At 43.6% G+C, this 19,009-nt stretch overlaps 1 protein-coding gene across 1 annotated transcript in view; it reads left to right on the forward strand.

Moving 5' to 3' along the window:
* The window catches only part of LOC118838937 (solute carrier family 2, facilitated glucose transporter member 7-like), a 28,898-nt gene that overhangs the window by 6,619 nt on the left and 3,270 nt on the right, over positions 1 to 19,009 (forward strand). The window contains exons 3-10 of the mRNA XM_036746320.1: positions 1,322 to 1,482; positions 6,823 to 6,947; positions 10,066 to 10,218; positions 11,795 to 11,920; positions 12,350 to 12,537; positions 12,889 to 12,999; positions 14,390 to 14,491; positions 16,278 to 16,353. Coding sequence (XP_036602215.1) covers positions 1,322 to 1,482; positions 6,823 to 6,947; positions 10,066 to 10,218; positions 11,795 to 11,920; positions 12,350 to 12,537; positions 12,889 to 12,999; positions 14,390 to 14,491; positions 16,278 to 16,353 — 1,042 coding nt within the window. The remainder of the gene's footprint in view (positions 1 to 1,321; positions 1,483 to 6,822; positions 6,948 to 10,065; positions 10,219 to 11,794; positions 11,921 to 12,349; positions 12,538 to 12,888; positions 13,000 to 14,389; positions 14,492 to 16,277; positions 16,354 to 19,009) is intronic.

Consider the following 19,009-nt stretch of genomic DNA (forward strand, 5'->3'; position numbering starts at 1 on the left):
GCAAGATGTGATCAGATATGCACTCAAGGAAGATTATTTTGTCAATTGTATGGAGGCTGAATTGGAGAGAGAAGAGACAGAGAACCATGAGTTCAATTGGGAACAGGGAAGACAGGCTAAGGATCTGAACTGGAGAGTTGACCTGTGAGCAGGGAGAAGACAGACTCAAGAGAGGCTGGGCAGATCCAATCAACAAGATTTGGCCATTGATTGGATATGGGAGACGAAAGAGTGGGAGAAGTGGCAGCTAGGTGGCCCAGTGAATAGAGCACCGGCCCTGGAGTCAGGTGTACCTGAGTTCAAATCCGGCCTGACACTTGACACATTTACTAGCTGTGCGACCTCGGGCAAGTCGCTTAACCCCAATTGTCCTGCATTCCCCCCTGCGATAAAAAAGAAGAGTGGGAGAAGTCAAGAATGGTGCTGAAGTTGTAAATCTGGGTACCTAGAAAGATGGTGTGGTCACCAACAGAAAAGGGGAAGTCTGGAGCACAGGTAGATTTAATGGGGAAGAAAAGGGATCCTGTTTTAGACATGGTAAAGTTGAGATGCCCTGGAGAGAGCCAGGTGGAGAAGTACCATGGGCAAATTGGTTATGTGAAACTGGAGGGCAAGAGAAAGTCTAGGGCTAGATAAGTAGATCTAGGAGTCATCTGGGGGCAACCAGGTGGTGCAGTAGATTGAATGCCAGGCCTGGAGCCAAGAAGACCTGACTTCAAATCCTACCTGGAGCAATTATTAGCTGTGTGATCTGGGGGCAGTCACTTCACCTAGTTTCCTCATCTGCAAAATAAGCTGGAGAAGGAAATGGTAAACCATTCCAGTACCTTTGCCAAGAAAACCTCAAATGGGTCATGAAGTGTCAGACATAAGTGAAAAATGACTAAACAAGAGACATCTGCAATGGAGATATCTCATGAAGACTGATGAGGTCACCAAAGTATAGAGTGTAGAAAGAGAAGTGAAGGGAACCCCAAAGAGAGCCTTAGGGGACAACCTTAGTTGGGGGGCAAAAATGAATGATGACCTGGCAAAGGAAGCTGAAAAGTCATCAGATAGACATGAAGAGGGGAGAGAGAGAGAGAGAGAGAGAGAGAGAGAGAGAGAGAGAGAGAGAGAGAGAGAGAGAGAAAGAGAGAGAGTTGGTATGTTCCAGGTCAGCTAAGTCATTTGGGTTATGGACTGAAAAGCCTCTTCCTCAGAGAGTCTCTGCATGAGTCCTTGACCTCTGCAGTGTGGGGAATTGAGACTCATCTGAATCATCATTTCTCCTGAGTCATGTGGTGTCTTTTGGGGTGACGGGGATGGGGGTGTTTTCCAGGTCTTGAAATCATTTTACAATGAAACCTACTTTGACCGTTATGGCAAGTTCATGGATGAGAGTTTGCTGCTTCTTCTCTGGTCCGTCACGGTGTCCATGTTTCCTCTGGGGGGCCTCTTGGGAGCCCTCATCGTTGGCCCCCTGGTGGACAGGTGTGGCAGGTAAGTGGGGACGGGGCTACTTTATTGCAGTGGTTCTAACTAAATCATGTGTTCTTTTAGTCTCAGGGTACCTAAGAGGACAAACAGGGCATTCCAACAGGCACGGCCTTGCTCCTGGAAATCAGGAGATCTAGCTTCTACTCCCATCTGAGGAGCTTCATCTTGCAGGCCTCTGCTGCCTCTGACATTCTCTGTTCTAAGGGCCCTCCCAGCCCTGACATTCTGTGTTCTAGGGGCCCTCCCAGTCATGACATTCCCTATTTTAAGGGCCATCCCAGCTCTGATGTTCTGTTCTTAGTGCAAAAGGTACTTGAGAATGCGCTGGCATCCTGGGATTTGGAGTTCAGCAGGACAATATGGCCTCTCAGTTCTCAAACTCTTTTTATATTAGGATTAAGCTCATAGATTTAGGGCTGGGGGAGGCCTCTGAGGCCATCCAGTCCAACTCCTTCATTTTACAGATGATAAATCTGAGGCCCAGAGAGGGGCAGCGATTTGTCCAAAGTCACACAGGCTAAGCAGGACAACTGGGATTTGAACCCAGGGCTGTCTGACTTTCAATCAAGTGGCCTCTCCACCGTACCACGGGGGCTCCCAACAGAAGGCCTCCACCTTCTTCCAGGAAGCACATCTGCTTTCTCCAGCCAATATTTTTCTTGTTTCCAAACATATGTTCCCCCAAACATATCCTTCCACCGCTCTGAATAAATGCTATGTTGCATGAATACTTGGATGTATATCACCTCTTAATCACTTCTTCCTAACATGCTGCTTCTGACAATGGGATTTTTCTTTGCACAGCATTAGCATAACCTTCAGGTTCAGTGTTCTTGAAGGCACCTTGCCCAAGAGCAGATGCTCAATAAATATTTATTAATAGGCTTTAATTACCCAGTCAGGCACCTTGCTGATTACAGCTGTCACAGCTGTGGCCACCCCCATGAGGTCCTGTGTTCTGACACTGCTGCCCTTCCCAGATTTGGGCTCTGAGTCTCCCCACGTGTCCTAGCTTCCTGTCTTACTACATAATAAATAATAATAACACTTTGTACTTTGCTTTCCTCATAAAAAATCATTCCTATCCAGATGGTCCATGTTCCTGATAAGCAGAGGGGTACGGGTCAGGGTCCTCCAGGAAACAAACCCAGCCCATGGTCACAGAAAGAGACCGGGAAGATGAAAGGAACTGCTATCACTGACTCTGCTTTGGAATCTATAAACCTATGAAGCTGGGTCACACCTGATCTTTGCATTCCAAAGAAAGAATTTGATGTGGAAGAAAAAATTCTGTAATTTAGATTATAGAAAGATTTATTTAGAAACCAACTTTCCAAGAACTTATTCATTGTTTGAAAATGGGGCCACTAATTACAAATGGGTTATAGCCATTTTTTAAAGTAGGGCTCATTTATGAAAGCTTCTTTTTCTAGTACTTAAGTACATTCAAGATTCCTTGTGAGTACTCTTGCTAATAATAAATGGATCTCACCCACTCATTAAAGCAGACCTTACTCAGAAAACCACTTTTTGTACTTAAATGTAATCATGATTCCTTTGTGAGTAATCCTGCTAGTCACAAATGAGTCTTATCTAATTGTTAGAACAGACCCAATTCAGGAAGAACAAATTTCTTAAGGACCATGGATCTAGAGCTGGGAACCTCGGGGGCCAATGAGGTGGGTCCAGAAACTGAGGCCTCGGGGAGAGAAAGTGATTGGCCCAAGGTCAGACTTAAGCCAGCTCATTTTTTGTATAGAATAGTGAGGCTAATTACAAATCTTCCTTATCTATTCCCAAAAGCTCCTGACACTTAAGCAAATAAACTTGTTTTTCAATTTTTTAACATTTTTGTTTAAACTTTCGAATTCCAAATTCTGTCCCTCCCTCTCTCTCCTCATTCCCTGAGATGGTAAACAATCAGGTATAGGTTACACATGTGCAATTATATAAAACATTTCCGTATCAGTCATTTTGTACAAGAAGACTCAAATGAAAGAGAAAATGAAAGAAAGTGAAAATATCCAGCTTGAGTCTGTATTCAGTCACTATCTGTTCTTTCTCTGGAGGGGGATAGGATGCTTCATCATTAGTCCTTTGAGATTGTCTTGGATGATTTGAGAAAAGCTAAGTCATTCACAGTTCTTCATCAAACAATATTGCTGTTACTGTGTGCAATGTTCTAAATAAACTATGTGACCTAAGCACATTCATTGCGTGTGAACCCTGGCTGGAAGTATTATCTCTTCTATCTACTGGAGAGTGTTATCTCTTCATAAAATAGGACTAGTAGCTTCAACTGTATATTTGGGCCTAAAGGCATTAGAACTGAATTTGGGGCACTGCTTGTGGCTGGAAGGAATGAAACAGCTTTTTCTGCTTCAAAAAAAAGGCGTCTATACTTCATTCATATTCACATTTCATTCATTCAGATTTAGTTTCACTTCGAAAAAGCCTCACTTGCTCCATCCACCCCCATTAGCTATCTTCTCATAACTCTCCTCCTTTTTGTGGCCAGATAATCATAAAAAGTTGGTGCCTCTATTTTTTTTCCTCTCACTCTCTTCTTAACTCCCTTAGTCTGGTTTCCAGCCTCATCATTCAACTGAAATTTCCCTTTTCAAAGTTACTAAAGATCTCTTAATTCCATACCCAGAGTCCTTTTCTCAGTCCCCATTCTCCTTGACCTCTCTGCAGCCATTGACACTGTCCATCACCTTCTTCTCCTTGAGACCACTGTCTTCTGCTTCTCCTCCTACCTATCTGACCTCTCCTCACTCTCATTTGCTGCATCTTCATCCAGGTAATGCCCACTAACCACGAGTGTCCTCCGTGGCTTTCTTCTGGGTTCACTTCTCTTCTCCCTCATCAGCTCCCACAGGTTCATTTTTTTATCTCTGCGCTGATGATTCCCAGATCTCCTTATCCAGCCCTAACCTCTCTCCTAATATCCAGTCTCTCATTTCCAACTGTTAATTGAACATCTCAAAAGTGGATGTTCCATAGACATCTTAAACTCGACATGGCCAAAATGCCACTGATCCTCTCTTCCCCCAAATCTTCCCTTCTTCTAAACTTCCTTATTACTATAAAGGGCACTTCCATCCTCCCATTTACCCAGACTTGAAACCTTGACTTCTCATTCTTTCTCTTCTCCCATATCTACTCAATCACCAAGCTCTCTCGATTTTGTAAGAACGAAAGGAGTGTCTGACTCTTCATGACCCCATTTGAGGTTTTCTTGGCAAGGATACTGGAGTGGTTTGCCTTTCCTTTTCTAGCTCATTTTACAGATGAAGAAACTGAGGCAAAAGGGGTTATGGGACTTGTCCACGGCCACACAGCTAATACGTATCTGAGGTCAGATTTGAACTCAGGAAGCTGAGTTCTCCTGACTCCAGGCCTAGTACTCTATGCACCAGGGTACCACCTGGCTGCCCCTCCTTTTATGCATTCCCTCTCTCCTCTGACACTACCACCACCCTGGTACAGGCCCAAGGTCACTCTTGGACAATTGCAATGCGATCAAACCTCCCACCACTGCAGTCTATCCTCCGCTCTGCTATCAAATTGGCCGTGTCATCCCTTTATTCAATGCATTCCAATGGCCCCTTATTTCCTCCATGACCAAATAGCTAGTCATCTGCTTGGTTTCTAAAGCCCCCTGTAACTTGCCCTCTCCTGCTTTTACAAGCTTCTTACACCTAACTCCCCTCAATGTATTCTATGAACCAGTAACACTTACCTCTTTGCTGTTCTCAAATAGAACACTCCAACATCCAGACCCCGGGCATTTCCCCCCAGCTGTCTCCCCCACCTGGAATGCTCTCCCTCCTCATCTCCACCTCATGACTTTCTTCCAATCTCCGCTGAATTCCCACGTTCTACGAGAAGTTTTCCCAGATCCCCCACACACACATACGCACCAATTCTGCTGCCTTCTCGGGGTTGGTTATTTCCAATTCATCTTGTCTATAGCTTGTTTGAACATAGTTGTTTGCATGCTGTCTGCCTCGTTAGACCGTAAGCTTCTTGAGGGCAGGGACTGGCTTTTGCCTTTCTCTTTATCCCCGGCACTTTGCATGGTGTCTGGCACGTACCCAGCCTATGTCCAGAAAAATCTCCCTTATCTCACTTAGGAGCTGAGCTGCTCGGATGGAGTGGGATGGTCATAGGAGGAGCAAAGGAAGATTATTAGTAATAATAACTCATGTTTATGAGGTAGTAGCTCTAATTTCTCTAAGGCCTTCAGCAAATATAGGAGATAATTTAAATAACATCCACATCTTACAGACGATGAATATGAATGAAACTACCAACTTCTTTGCAACCTTCAGATTCACTGGTTACCCTATACTACAAGGTGTGGGCTCTGTTGAGACTACATCAGTATGACCTTGGGCAAGTCATTTAACCCTCTTGGGCCTCAGTTTCCTCATCTGTAAAATTAAAGAATTATACTAGATATCTGACTTCTGAGAAAGCTCATTCCTATACCCCAAAGGGCAAATTCATTCCTTTCCTGTCTAGTTAATGTATCTCAATCCTTGAGAACAAGGACCAGGCTCCTGCACTGGGCAAGCTCTGGCAAAGGGGTCTGAGAATCTGATCTACCCAGATCATTTGAGTTCCCACTCAAGAGCTGAGAAAGGTCAGTATTTGAGCGATATTTTCATGGAACCGTACCAATCTTCTCCAAGGAGATTTCTGTACAAAAATCAACCATTACCCAGAGTTAGACCCCATCCCATCTTCCAAGATGATGCTGCTGACCCAGATCAAATTCAACATTTGCTAAATGACTAATCATGTGCATGGACCTCTGCCAGGACAATGAGAATACGAAGACTGAATCTCCAGGAACTTACATTCTACCAAGGAGAGGATACCACATGTACACAGATCAATCAATCCAATGGGCATTTATTAAACACCTATTGTGGCCCAGGCAACTGTGCTCAGTGCTAGAGATAAAAAAGATATAAATGAAACAGTCCCTGCCCTCGAGGAGCTAGCATTCTATCTGGGAAAATAGCCCAACCCTCTCATTCTTCTTGGAGAATGATAAAGGTTCTGAGAATTTGAAATGAAGAAGAAATGAATCGCAGATGTAAGGGCACAGTCTGGAGATGGAAAGTCAACTCCAGAGACTTTTCCTTCCTTCCCTTTCCATCTCACCATTCTCACCGACATTCCCAAACCTGTTCAGGTGACAGGCTGCCTAGATTCCATTTTCAAGATTCTCAGAATTCCTGAGGTGGCACCCCCTCCCGCTCCAGGGACTATTGCCCCAGCTAGGCTTCTCTTTCCAAAATGGTTCATTGATTCCGGCTCTCTTTCCAGAAAGAAGACCCTGCTAATCAATACCACCTTCGCCATCATCCCCGCCATCTTGATGGGATCCAGTAAAGCTGCCAAGTCGTATGAGATGATCATCCTTTCCCGGGTGATAGTGGGAATCTGTGCAGGTACATGGACCATAGCCCAGCTAACCTGGGGCCATGGGGGAGAATGAAAGTGGAGTATCACAGAAACACCCCCAACTCCTTGCTCTCAGGCCGTAATTATGCTCTTACTCTGTTCCCATTTGTCAAGGCCTGCTCTCAGGAAAAGATTAGCTCATTCAAACAAAAGTACCAATAACTGATCACAGCTTAAGGTTTTATCTTTCTCAGGCAGCTAGGTGACACAGTGGATAGAGTGCCTGGCCTGGAGTCAGGAGGACTTGAGTTCAAATCCAGCCTCAGACACTTCTTAGATGTGTGACCCTGGGCAAGTGACCTAACCCTGTTTGCCTCAGTTTCCTCATCTGTAAAATGAGCTGGAGAAGAAAATGACAAACCACCGCAGTATCTTTGTCAAGAAAACCCCAAATGGTGTCATGAAGTGTTGGACACAATTGAACAACAAAAATTATCTCTCTCAAGGGTAATTGCATTTTAACTAGAAACAAGGTTACTTAGGACCAGAGAATGAATCTCAGCCTGCAGATGGGGGAGGTGGCAGGAAACATGGCCAACCTACTCTCCCTTAGGCCAGGCCTAAGAAATGACTTCAGAGGTTTGCCAAGGAATATTTGATACGAGAGCTTTGTCAACTCTCAGAAGATCCTGATCTGCCTACAAGGTTAAGATTCAGCTATTCAAATATTTTGCTTCATTTTTCCTTTTTTAATTGTATTTTTAAACTGAATTGAATAACCCGCCAAAACATCCATACAGAGTAAAAGAGAAAAAAGGATCATATGTGAAAATGAGATTATGATATGCAGCTTGCCTTTGTATAAAATAAATATAATAACATATATAATAAATCCAACATGTTACTTTCAAAGTTCTCCCCCTTGTCTGTTTCCTTCTGAACTTCTTTTCATTCTGTTCTCTGCATTTTAAACAATGCTCCAATGACTCACTCTTTTTTCTTGAGTAGGGAGTGTGACCCTGTCACTAGGGCCCCTTCTCCCTACCCTGATCTTCTGTCCCAAATGCATAAAGAAAACACAATCTTCGTAACAGATAAGCATAATTAAGCAAAATAAATCCACACATTTGTGGATTGGCTGTGTCCAAAGAGGTATACCTCATCCTGTACCCTGAGTCTACTGCCTCTCTATGAGGAGGAGGGTAGCATTATTCATTATCATTCCTCGGGAACTGTGGTTGGTCACTGCAACGATCAGAGTTCTTAAGTCTTTCAAAATTGTTTGTCCTTATAATGCTGTTTTTATTATTGGATAAATTGTCCTTCTGGTTCTGTTCACTTCCTTCTGCATCAGTTCATGCAAGTTTTACCTGGTTTCTCTGAAATCGTGCCTTTCACCACTTCTCATGTCCCAACAGTATTCCGTAGCATTCGTGTACCATGATATCTTTGGCCATTCTCCAATGATAGGCACTCCACTCCCTCTGTTTGCTAGAACAAAAAGTGTTGTAATAAATACTTTTGTACATGTGGACCTTGCTCTTCTTTCTTTGATCTCTTTGGAGTTTAGACCCATTAGCAGGATCACTGGGTCAAAGGGTATGCACAGTTTAGCAACTTTGAGGGCATAGTTCCAAGTTACTTTCCATAATGGCTGGATGAATTCATCGCTCCACCAAGGTACACCAGTTTGCCTACCTTCCCATTGCCCCTCCAACAATTGTCATTTTCCTTTTGTAATCTTTGCCAATATGATAGGTGCAAGATGGAACCTCAGAGTTGTTTGAATGCATTTCTCCAGGTACTACATATTTGGAGCCTTTTCTCGAATATGGCTAGATTGATTGCTTGAATTTTTTTCCCTTGAGAAATATCTGTTCATATTCTTTGACCATTTATCTGTTGTGGCATGGTGGTCACTTATATATCCAAATCAGTTCTTTTTATCTCTTGGATATCAGATCTTGAGCAGAGAAGCTTGGTACAAATATTTTTCCTTAATTAACTCTGTCCTTTATAGCTGGATTGATTTTGTTTGTACAAAATTTCCAATTTTATGCAACCAAAATTGTACATTTTGTCTTCTGTGATCCTCTTTATCCCTTGCCTGATCATGAACTCTATCCATAAGTACCAAAGGTATTTCCTCCCTTGCTCCTCTCATTTATTTATGATGTGACCTGTATCTAGCTTGTGTTTTCATCTAAAGCTTGTTGTGATATATGGTGTGAGATCTTGGTCTACATCGAATTTCTGCCCAACTACTTTAGTTTTTTCAGATTCCACCAAATAATGAATTCTTACCTCGGAAGTGAGGGTCTTTGATATGGCAGGCATTTGTTTCTGTATGTTGTCAGAAATGAAGTATATTGGCATATTCTGTGTGTGTACATATATATTAAACAGTTATGTGGTACAGTGAATAGAATGCTGGACTTGAAATCAGGAAGACCTGAGTTCAAACCCTATTTCAGATCATGTACTATCAGTGTGACTCTGGGCAAGTCACTTAACTACTCTGTGCCTCAGTTTCCTCCTTTGTAAAATGAAGGTAATAATAGCTCCCACCTCCCAGAGTTGTTGCAAGGATCAAATAAGATAACATTACAAACCTTAAAGCAACATATAAAGTTTTATCATCATCATCATCATTTACTTAATCTGTTCCATTGACTGACCTCTCTATTTTTAATTAATACCAAGTAGTTTTAATGATTACTACTCTGTAGTATCGTTTGACATCCAATACTGCTAGCCCCCTCATCCTTTCCTTTTTTTCATGATTTCCCTTGAGAATCTTGACCTTTTGTACCTTCAGATGAATTTTGACATTATTTTATAGCCTTCTAAAGCAATCCTTTGTTAGTTTGAGTGGTATGGAAGGGAATAAGTAATGTAGGTAATGTTGTCATTATTATTACATGGATAGAAAGGAAGGTGATATTTCCTGTAAATAGCTTCTCAGCCAAGTTTACAAAGACCCCATGAGAATTTTGACCTTCATATGTTCCCCCAGAACTGATTTCTCTCTGTGTACCTCTCTCTCTCTTTCTCTCTCTCTCCATCTCCTCTTTCTCCATACCTCTACCTCTCTAATATATCTGTCCTTCTACCTCTCCCCCTCCCACCAACCCCCTTTCCTGTCTTTGTCTTTTACTCATATAGGTATCGCCTACAGTGCCCTGCCCATGTATCTGGGAGAGCTGGCCCCCCCAAACCTGAGAGGCACATTAGGAACAATGACAGAGGTTTTTGTCATCATTGGAGTCTTTCTAGCACAGATCTTCAGCCTAGAGGCCATTTTGGGGAATCCTGGAGGTAAAGCATGGTTGGGGACAAGGGGGAGGGGGTAGTAGTAGAAGGAGCTTACTGGATCATAGACCCTTCAGACAATCATCAGTTTAAAGCCAGAAGGAGCCTTAGCGGTCAGGCATCAGCCTAGTTGTCTAGACTTCTCTTCACACATTCTATAGCCCAGGCAAACTGGCCTTCTGGCTGCTCATGTGGAGCATCCCACCTCTGGTCCCCATCCCTCTGCATAGGCAATCCCCCATGCCCTCCCTCCTCACCTCCACCTCTTAGAATCTCAGGCTTCCTTCAATGCTCAGCTCAGAGGCTGCCTCCTACAAGCAATCATTACTGATCCCCGCACTCCATGTATCTCCCCCAGGAAAATGCCTGACATATGCCCATGTATACATAGATAGATATACATGTATGTGTATATGCATGCATACACATGAGGTGTGCATACATGTGTGTCTATGTGCATTGTGTGATGCATATACACATGCATAACACAACATATATATGTACCATGTATACATGCATGAGTGTGCACATGTTTATATATACATATATAATGTGTGCATACAGATATTAGTTAATATTTGTACATATTCACATGTATGTGTACACACCTGTGTATGTATCTATATACATACAGGTACATTACGTGTATTTCTATATGCATATGTAAATGTATAGGCAATTTCTTGGGGTGACACACATGCAGCTGGGAGATTAGAAATAACTTCTTATAGGAGGCAGCCTCTGAGCTGAGCTTTGAAGGAAGTCTGAGATTCTAAGAGGTGGATGTGAGGAGGGAGGGCATGGGAGATCACCCGGGCAAAGGCATGGGGACCAGAGGTGGGAGTCTGTGCATGAGCATAGATATATAGATGATGGATGGATGGATGGATGGATGGATGGATGGATAGGTAAATAGATGGTGACTGCATGGATGGACAGATAGATGGTGGATGGATGGATAGATAGATGGATTATGGATAAATGGATAGATGGATAGAAAAATAGATTGGTAGATAGTGCATAATGATAGATAGATGATGGATGATAGATGGATGGATAGATAGATGGAGGATGGATGGATGGATAGATAGATGATACGTGGGTGAGGAATGGATGGATAGATAGATAGATAGAGGATGGATGAATAGATAGACGAATGAAGGATGATGGATGGATGGATAGATAGATAGATAGACAGTGGATGGACAGATAGATGAATGATGGATAGATGACGGATGGATGGATAGATAGATAGATAGATAAATAGTGGATGGATGGATAGATGTATGATGGATAGATGGATGGATGGATAGATGATAGATAGATAGATAGCAAATGGATGAATAGATAGATGGATGATGGATGATAGGTGATGGATGGATGGATAGATAGATAGATAGATAGACAGATAGATAGCAGATGGATGAATAGATAGATGGATGATGGATGATGGATGGATGGATACACACATACACATATACATATATACATACATATACATAGTATATACATTCACATACAGACACATACATGAAGTGATTTGCCAACCTTAACACTGCTTCTTCTTCTTGGCTCCCCTCAGGCTGGCCTGTGCTCCTGGCAATCACAGGGATCCCCGCAGCCCTGCAGCTCCTCTCTCTGCCCTTTTTCCCAGAGAGTCCCAGGTACACGCTGATTCAGAAAGGCGATGAAGGCCAGGCCAGGAAAGGTACCCAGAATGCATCCTCATTTCCTACTCCAGCTTCTGAGCGGGCTCCGCCCACTCTGAAATTCCCTCCCACCTTTATTTTTCTCCCGATTCCTCTGTCCTGCTTCACAAAGCCTGAAGCTGCTGCTGGGCACAGGGATGGGGCTGGGGGCCTGGTCAGAATTGAGGGCATTCGCAACATGGAGGGTGTGGTCAAGGATGGTGGGGAAATATTCCTGTAACTTTTTTCTCCTTTCAAACCCAGTGGTTTGGTTAGGTTCCTTTTTGTCTTTGGGTCCTTAGCACCCAACATATCTAGGTACTTAAATGCTTATTGAATAGAAACTCCTAGAGAAAGGTGCCCTGGAGAGGAGGGGAAAGGGTCTGGACATCAGCCTCATCTCTGTTCTGAGACTGGATCCTGTCTCACTGCTCTGTCCTTAACCACAGCTTTGAGGAAACTGAGAGGCTGGGACAATGTAGAGGATGAAATTGAGGAGATGCGCCTGGAGGACCAGGCAGAGAAAGCTGAAGGCCACCTCTCTGTGATCAACCTCTTTACCTTCAAGCCCCTGAGGTGGCAGCTCATTACCATCATTGTCCTAATGGCAGGCCAGCAGCTGTCTGGCATCAACGCGGTATGCAGGATTCTGGGAAGGGAGGAGGGACACGGTCAGCAGAGCAGCAACAAACCCAGGGCAATGGACCTTGTTCTCTATTGTTAATGTCTGGGGGGTGGAGGGGTAGGAGGAGATGGCACACTTCCTCCCCTGAAGCAATCCTCCTGGCCTTACTCTGCCACCAATATATGGGGGACCTAGAAGAACAAACAAAAATCAAGTGAGGGTGACTGAGCTTGCCTCCTTCCTGTCCCTGGGCTACCCCTTCCTTAGATTCTTAGGGCCATTTGTTCCCGAGTCAAGAATTAAAGCTTGTTGCCTGTACCTTTGGGCCTCCACTAATGTTAGCCCTGCGTGCTTTCATTCCAGATCAACTACTATGCAGACACAATCTACATCGCAGCTGGTGTGAATCCCATGCACTCTCAGTATGTGACCGTGGGTGCAGGTTTACTCAACATTGTGATGACAATGATCTCCGTAGGTCGTTTTCCCTACCTAGAAGCTGTTGCCACAGTCAAGGAGGCAGGACAGTGGAATGGTGGTATCAGAAAGGCAGCAGCCACTGCAAATGTCCCTAAGGAGAGCATCAGCCTCTTTCCTACTCTGAGGCTGCCCCTCAATAGTAGACCAGAAGCTATGACCAGAAGCCTCTGACCTACTAATCTTTTTCTTTTTTTTTCCTTTTAAATTAATTTAAGAGATGGGTAAAGGCAGTTCTTAAACAGTCTTCCCTGGGTGTCTGTGTTTCTGTTCCCCTGGACTTTGCATGTCCCTGAGAAGGTTTTGTGCACCAGTCTGTGTTGTAAGTTGCCTGAAGTCTTAGACCAGAGAAGCAGAGATAATAACTCCATGGCTTCTGAGCTCTTCTCTACCCTCTCAGACAAGCCTAGATTAGAGGTCACAGCATTCTGGCAGTCAGTGGTTATGGGCACCTTACAGAAAGGGCCATTTATATTTAGGGAGACTCTGAGAAGAATTTCCCAAAACATAAGGAAACCCAGAGGAAGACTTCAGACAAAAGTTAGACAACAGTCACAAAGATGGCTCTAGACTTCGGCGAAGAGTGATCTTTCCTTATATCAATCAATCAACAAGAATTTATTGATTAAATGTTTTATTTTTTTCCAATTACACATAAAAACAATTTTAACTTTGGTTTTTTTTTAAATTTTGAGTTCCAAATTCTCTCCCTTCCTCTCCTCCCCCTTCATTGAAAAGGCAAGAAGTTTTATATAGATTATACATGTGCAGTCATGCAAAACATATTCCACAAGCATTTCTTAAGTGACTACTATGTGCCAGACACTGGAGAGTCAAAGACAAAAGCAAAACTATAAATATGTTACCACCTGCCAAGGGGTAATAGGAAAAAAGAAAGCTCCATTGGAGCTCCATTGATAAGGAAGTTTGGACTTGAGCTGGGCTATGAAAGATAGGTCAGGGAGGAAAGAGGAGCAAAAGCCAGGCTGGCTAACATGAACCAAGGTTCAATGTGGCCTCTGCAGGGGACAATGAGAAGGCAGAACAGCTGAGTAGGAACAGAGGATGAATGTTGGGAAATAGTAGAAAATTATATTGGATGGCCAAGACGGTCTGTTGGTAGAGAGCTGTGAAGGTCAGACAATGTGCCCAATAATAGGGAGTTATTGTAAATTCTTGAGTAGGGGAGTAACATGATAAAAAGTAGTGTGCTTTAGGAACATGAATAAGGCAACCATAGGCAGGAAGGATTGGTGCTGGAGAAGGATGAAGGGACCTCAGTCCCAGCTAAAGCATTCTAGGAACCTCCAATTTCAATCCCTTGCCTCTGTTTAGAATAGACTATCCTGGGGTCAGCAAAAGGAATTAATTTTACTTGTCTTCCCAGGCTTTCACTGTGGAGCTCCTGGGGAGAAGGCTCCTCCTGCTGGTTGGCTATGGAATATGTGGCTCAGCCTGCGTGGTGCTGACACTTGCTCTGGTCTTCCAGGTGAGAAATAGGATGGATTTGCTTGGTGGGTTTTCTGGATCTGGGAGAATCCAAGAGGGCCTGCTCAGGGATGGGAAGAGAAAGAGACCAGAACCCAGGTAGAGAAAATCAGAGACAAGCGAGACCTTCCCCACCTTATTCAGGCTGCGATGTTCTCAGGGGGCGTTGACCAGGTCACCATAAAGGAACATGGCAAACAAGTCCCGAATTCCTGGATGGTAGGAAAACCTTACCTGCCTACTCTCTCCTTAGGTAATACCAGATATTTAAATATTCACTCATGTTCCCTGTTCACCCAGCACCAAACTATAATGGCTTTGGGAGAGTAATCACAATAAAAATTATGATTCTTTTAATAAATAGTAATAACAATTATCATAGTAGAGCAAGCATTATAACAAAATACTAATAGAATAACAATAAGTAATGATAGCAATAATGATTGTGTGGTTTGTCCTTCATTATTGAAGAAGACCATGACATCAGGAAGATGATGCCTTGACCTGCAAATGAACTGGATTTAAGTGAGGGAGGGCTGTGCAAAATCACCAGCCTCACTTTCTCCTCCAGAGCCATCTGGGTCCAGAGGCCAGACATAGACCAGGACAACTGGAGATGGCCCATCACTTTCCATCGCATTATTATCTACATTTCACAGATGAGAAAACTGAAATTCAGAGATGAGAAGGAATTTTGCCCAGAGTCACACAGCAAAGAAAACAGCATTCAGAAATAAAGCATCTTGTGCTCTTTTGTGGAATAGATGTAGAAATGTGAACTAGATGGGGGTACTGTTATTGGACTTCAGAATTGTTTGAATGGCCAGGCCCAATTAATAGCCATTAATACTTCCATATCAGTCTGGAAGATCTCCAAGGGTAGGTTCCTAGGATCTGTACTCAGCCCTGCTCTGGTTAACATTGTCATCAGTGACTTACATAAAGGCAGGAATGACATCCTTCTCAGATTTGCAGATGACACAAAATGGGGATAGGTTACGGACAAGATGGCAAAGTCAGACTCAAAGTTCTTAGTCTAGAAAATTGCATTTGATCTAATAAAATGAAATTTAATAGTGATAAATATAAAGTCTTACTATTTTAGCTTTGCAAGTACAAGATGGAGGAAGAGGGGTGTGTGGGTGCATGTTTACGTGTGTGTGTGTGTGTGTGAGAGAGAGAGAGACAGAGACAGAGAGAGAGAGAGAGAGAGGGAGACAGAGACAGAGAGAAACAGAGAGAGAGAGATAGAGAGAGAAGAGAGGAGAGGAGAGGAGAAGAAAAGAGAAGAGGAGAGGAAGAGGGAAGTAGAGGGCAGGGGAGGGGAGGAGAGGGGAGGGGAGGAAACGGGAGGGGAGAGGAGAGGAAAGGGGAGTGGAGGAGAGGAGAGGAGAGAAGAGGAGAGGAGAGGGGAGGGGAGGGGAGGAGAGGGAGAAGGAGGGAGAAAGAAAAGAGAGGGAGAGAGAGGGAGAGAGAGGGAGAGACGGACAGACAGACAGACAGACAGACATCAGTTTGTCTGAAAAAGACCTGGGGATTCTCGTGGGAATTCAAACTCAATGAGTCAGCAGTGTGGTATGGCAGGCAGCTAATGTAATCTTGGATTGCATTAATAGATTCATTGCTTCCCAGAAAGGGGAGTTGATGTTAATTTTTCAGTCCACTAAAACCCTCAGATCCTTAGCACATGAATAAGCTGTGCTTGCCCTGCATATCCCCTTTTAAGGTTGCCTGGTTGCTTTTCCCCTTTCCTGCCTCCTAGAGCTATCACTTCCTCTTCTCCACAGAACAAGGTCCCAGAGCTGTCTTACCTCAGCATCATCTGCGTCTTCTCCTACATCGCAGGCCACTCCATGGGCCCCAGTAAGTATATGGATAGGTTTCTCCTCTCCATCAGCCTCCTCACTCCAGAGAGGCCAGTGGCCCAGGCAATGCCATTTTGAAGATAAAAACTGTACCTATTAAGGCAGCTAGGTGGCACAGTGAGTAGAGCACTAGCCCTGGATTCAGGATGACTTGAGTTCAAATTCGACCTCATACACTTGACACACTCACTAGCTGTGTGACCTTGGGCAAATCACTTAAACCCAATTGCCCTGCTTTCCCCCCTCCAAAAAAAAAACAAACAAAATAAAACTGTCCCTATGAATCACAGAGAGAGGAAACCTGGTGTGGTAGTTAGAGGGAGTGGGGAAGACCTGGTTCAAATCTTGCTTCTGACATTCTGCCTGGGTGACCTTAACCACATCACTTAATCACTCATAATCTCTCTAAGGCTGTAACTTGCTAATATGCATCTACAGAAGGAGTTTTCAAGTCCGGAATCAATTCTGGCCATAGAGGGAAGAAACCTTTCCATGTCAGAATTTTGTTTCTTTGTCCAAAACAAAGGGAAAGAGGTCTCCATGGTTCTATCAACAAAAAGGAGGCCTTCCAGCAGATGCTGCCCAAAGGGGCAGGAACACCTCACCCTCTCCTACCCCTACATGTACAAAAGGACATGTGTCCAAGCCTGTATTTCATAAGATCACAGATCTGGAACCAGAAGAGAACTCAGAGACCATGTAGACCCACTCCTTTCTTTTCTGAATGAGAAAACAAAGGCCTAGAGAGGTTAAATGACTAGCCCAAGGTCACACTGTCTGTATGTGTCAGAGCTGAGATTGAAATCAGGTTCTCTGAATGCAAGTTTGTGCTCTTTGTATCTCGATGCCTCCTCCAGGACCACATTTCTTGACCTTTTGGAAGGGGAGGGGAAAGCAGTAGCCTGAGTTCAAAAGTTCTGTCCAGTGTCCTGGTCAGCATCACTAGCAGTCGTCCTTTGTGGAGAATGCCCCTGTCTGCTAAGATCTTCTCCAATATTTGCACATCTGTACTCCTCACTAGGGCTGCTAGGGGGCGCCATAGTGCATAGAGGTCTGCACCTGGGGTCAGGAAGACCTGAATTCAAATTCCACCTCAGATACTTACTATCTGTGTGACTCTGGACAAGTCACCTAACCCTGATTGCCTCAGTTCCTCATCTGGAAAATGGGCTGGAGAAGGAAATGGCATTATTTTTGACCAGGAAAACCCAAATTTCCACAAAGAGTCTGGCACAATTGAATCAACTGGACAGCAAAAACAACTCTTTAATTCCATTAGCATTAATTAAGTGCCTACTTTATGCAAGGCACAGTGCTTGCTGCTGGGAAATTATTAAGACAAAATTAAGGACAGAAGACTCAGTTAATTTTCAAGTATTTAGAAGGCTGTCACATGGAAGGCTAGTTCTGCTCCTGGGGACAAAACATTAGATGGAAATTGAAGGCAAATAAATTTAAGCTCAATATAAAGAAAAATTTCCTAATCTTTAGAACTATTCCTGCCCACAAGGAGCTTACATTCTACCATGGGAATATGCCATAAACAGATAAGGAAGTACAAAATAATTTGAAGAAGGAGGGAACGGGGAGAAGAAAATCAGGATAGGCTTTTAACAGGAGAAGGGACTTGAGTTGATCCTTGAAAGAAATTAAAGATTCTAGTGGGGTATTGGGGAAGAGGAGCCATTCCAAGCTTGGGGGAAAGTTTATGCAAAATTCTCTATGCTTTCATGTTTAATGAACCCACTGGCAGTCTGGTGAAACCTCCAGATCCCTTCCCAGAATGCTGTTTTTAAATGCATAAAGATAAAACAGGATTGAAAGTAAACTAAGAAGACAATTTTCTCAGCCAAGTTCCCAGACTACCCTGACATCTATCCACTTATCCAATCCTGGGGGGAGAACCCCTACTCTAAACCATCACTCTCAGTGCTGGTTTAGTTTATCACCTAGAATCATTCACTCCCTTGAACTCTCAGTTACCAAGGACTATCTCACAAGAGTTTTCAGCCTCATGAAATAAGAAAGACAAGAGGACTGGGAAGCCTGGATGTTTGGGTTTGAGACCTAACTACACCAGGAGATAATGGTTTTCAAGTCATTTCACCTCTTTGTGATTCAAGTTCCTCTTCTGTAAAATGAGAGGTTTGGTCTAGAATGAGTGGGGCCTCTATATTGACTTAAAAATTACAAATTAAGACTGTTTTGTATTGTATTTTTACTGATTTTGTTAAACATTTCCAAATTATATTTAATCTGGTTCAGGCAGGACCATGACTTCGACAACTCTGGCTCTAGATGACCTTTGAGGCTCCTTCCAGGTGTACAGCTACAATCCTTGGTCCTTCCAACTATGGCCTTAAGGAAGAGTCTGGAAGGGGACCGTAATGCTGGTGTTGCTTACCATAGATATTCTCCTGTGGCACCTCTATTTCATCACAAGGTGGCAGCGTCTGCTCTAAACACAGACTTTAATGGCGTCCTTTTCTCTATCCAGGTGGAAATCCTTGTTCTGGTTGGAATTGTACTTTAAAAGGCTTTGAGGAAGCTTCCTCACTTCTCTGAAGGGAACAATGGTTCATGGCTAACTGGCAGCATGGCCTAGTACACTGGGCTCAGAAAGAACAGGGTTCAAGTTTCACCTGCAATGCTCG

The sequence above is a fragment of the Trichosurus vulpecula genome, chromosome 2 (genome assembly GCF_011100635.1).
Source record: "Trichosurus vulpecula isolate mTriVul1 chromosome 2, mTriVul1.pri, whole genome shotgun sequence".
Lineage (NCBI taxonomy): Eukaryota > Metazoa > Chordata > Mammalia > Diprotodontia > Phalangeridae > Trichosurus > Trichosurus vulpecula.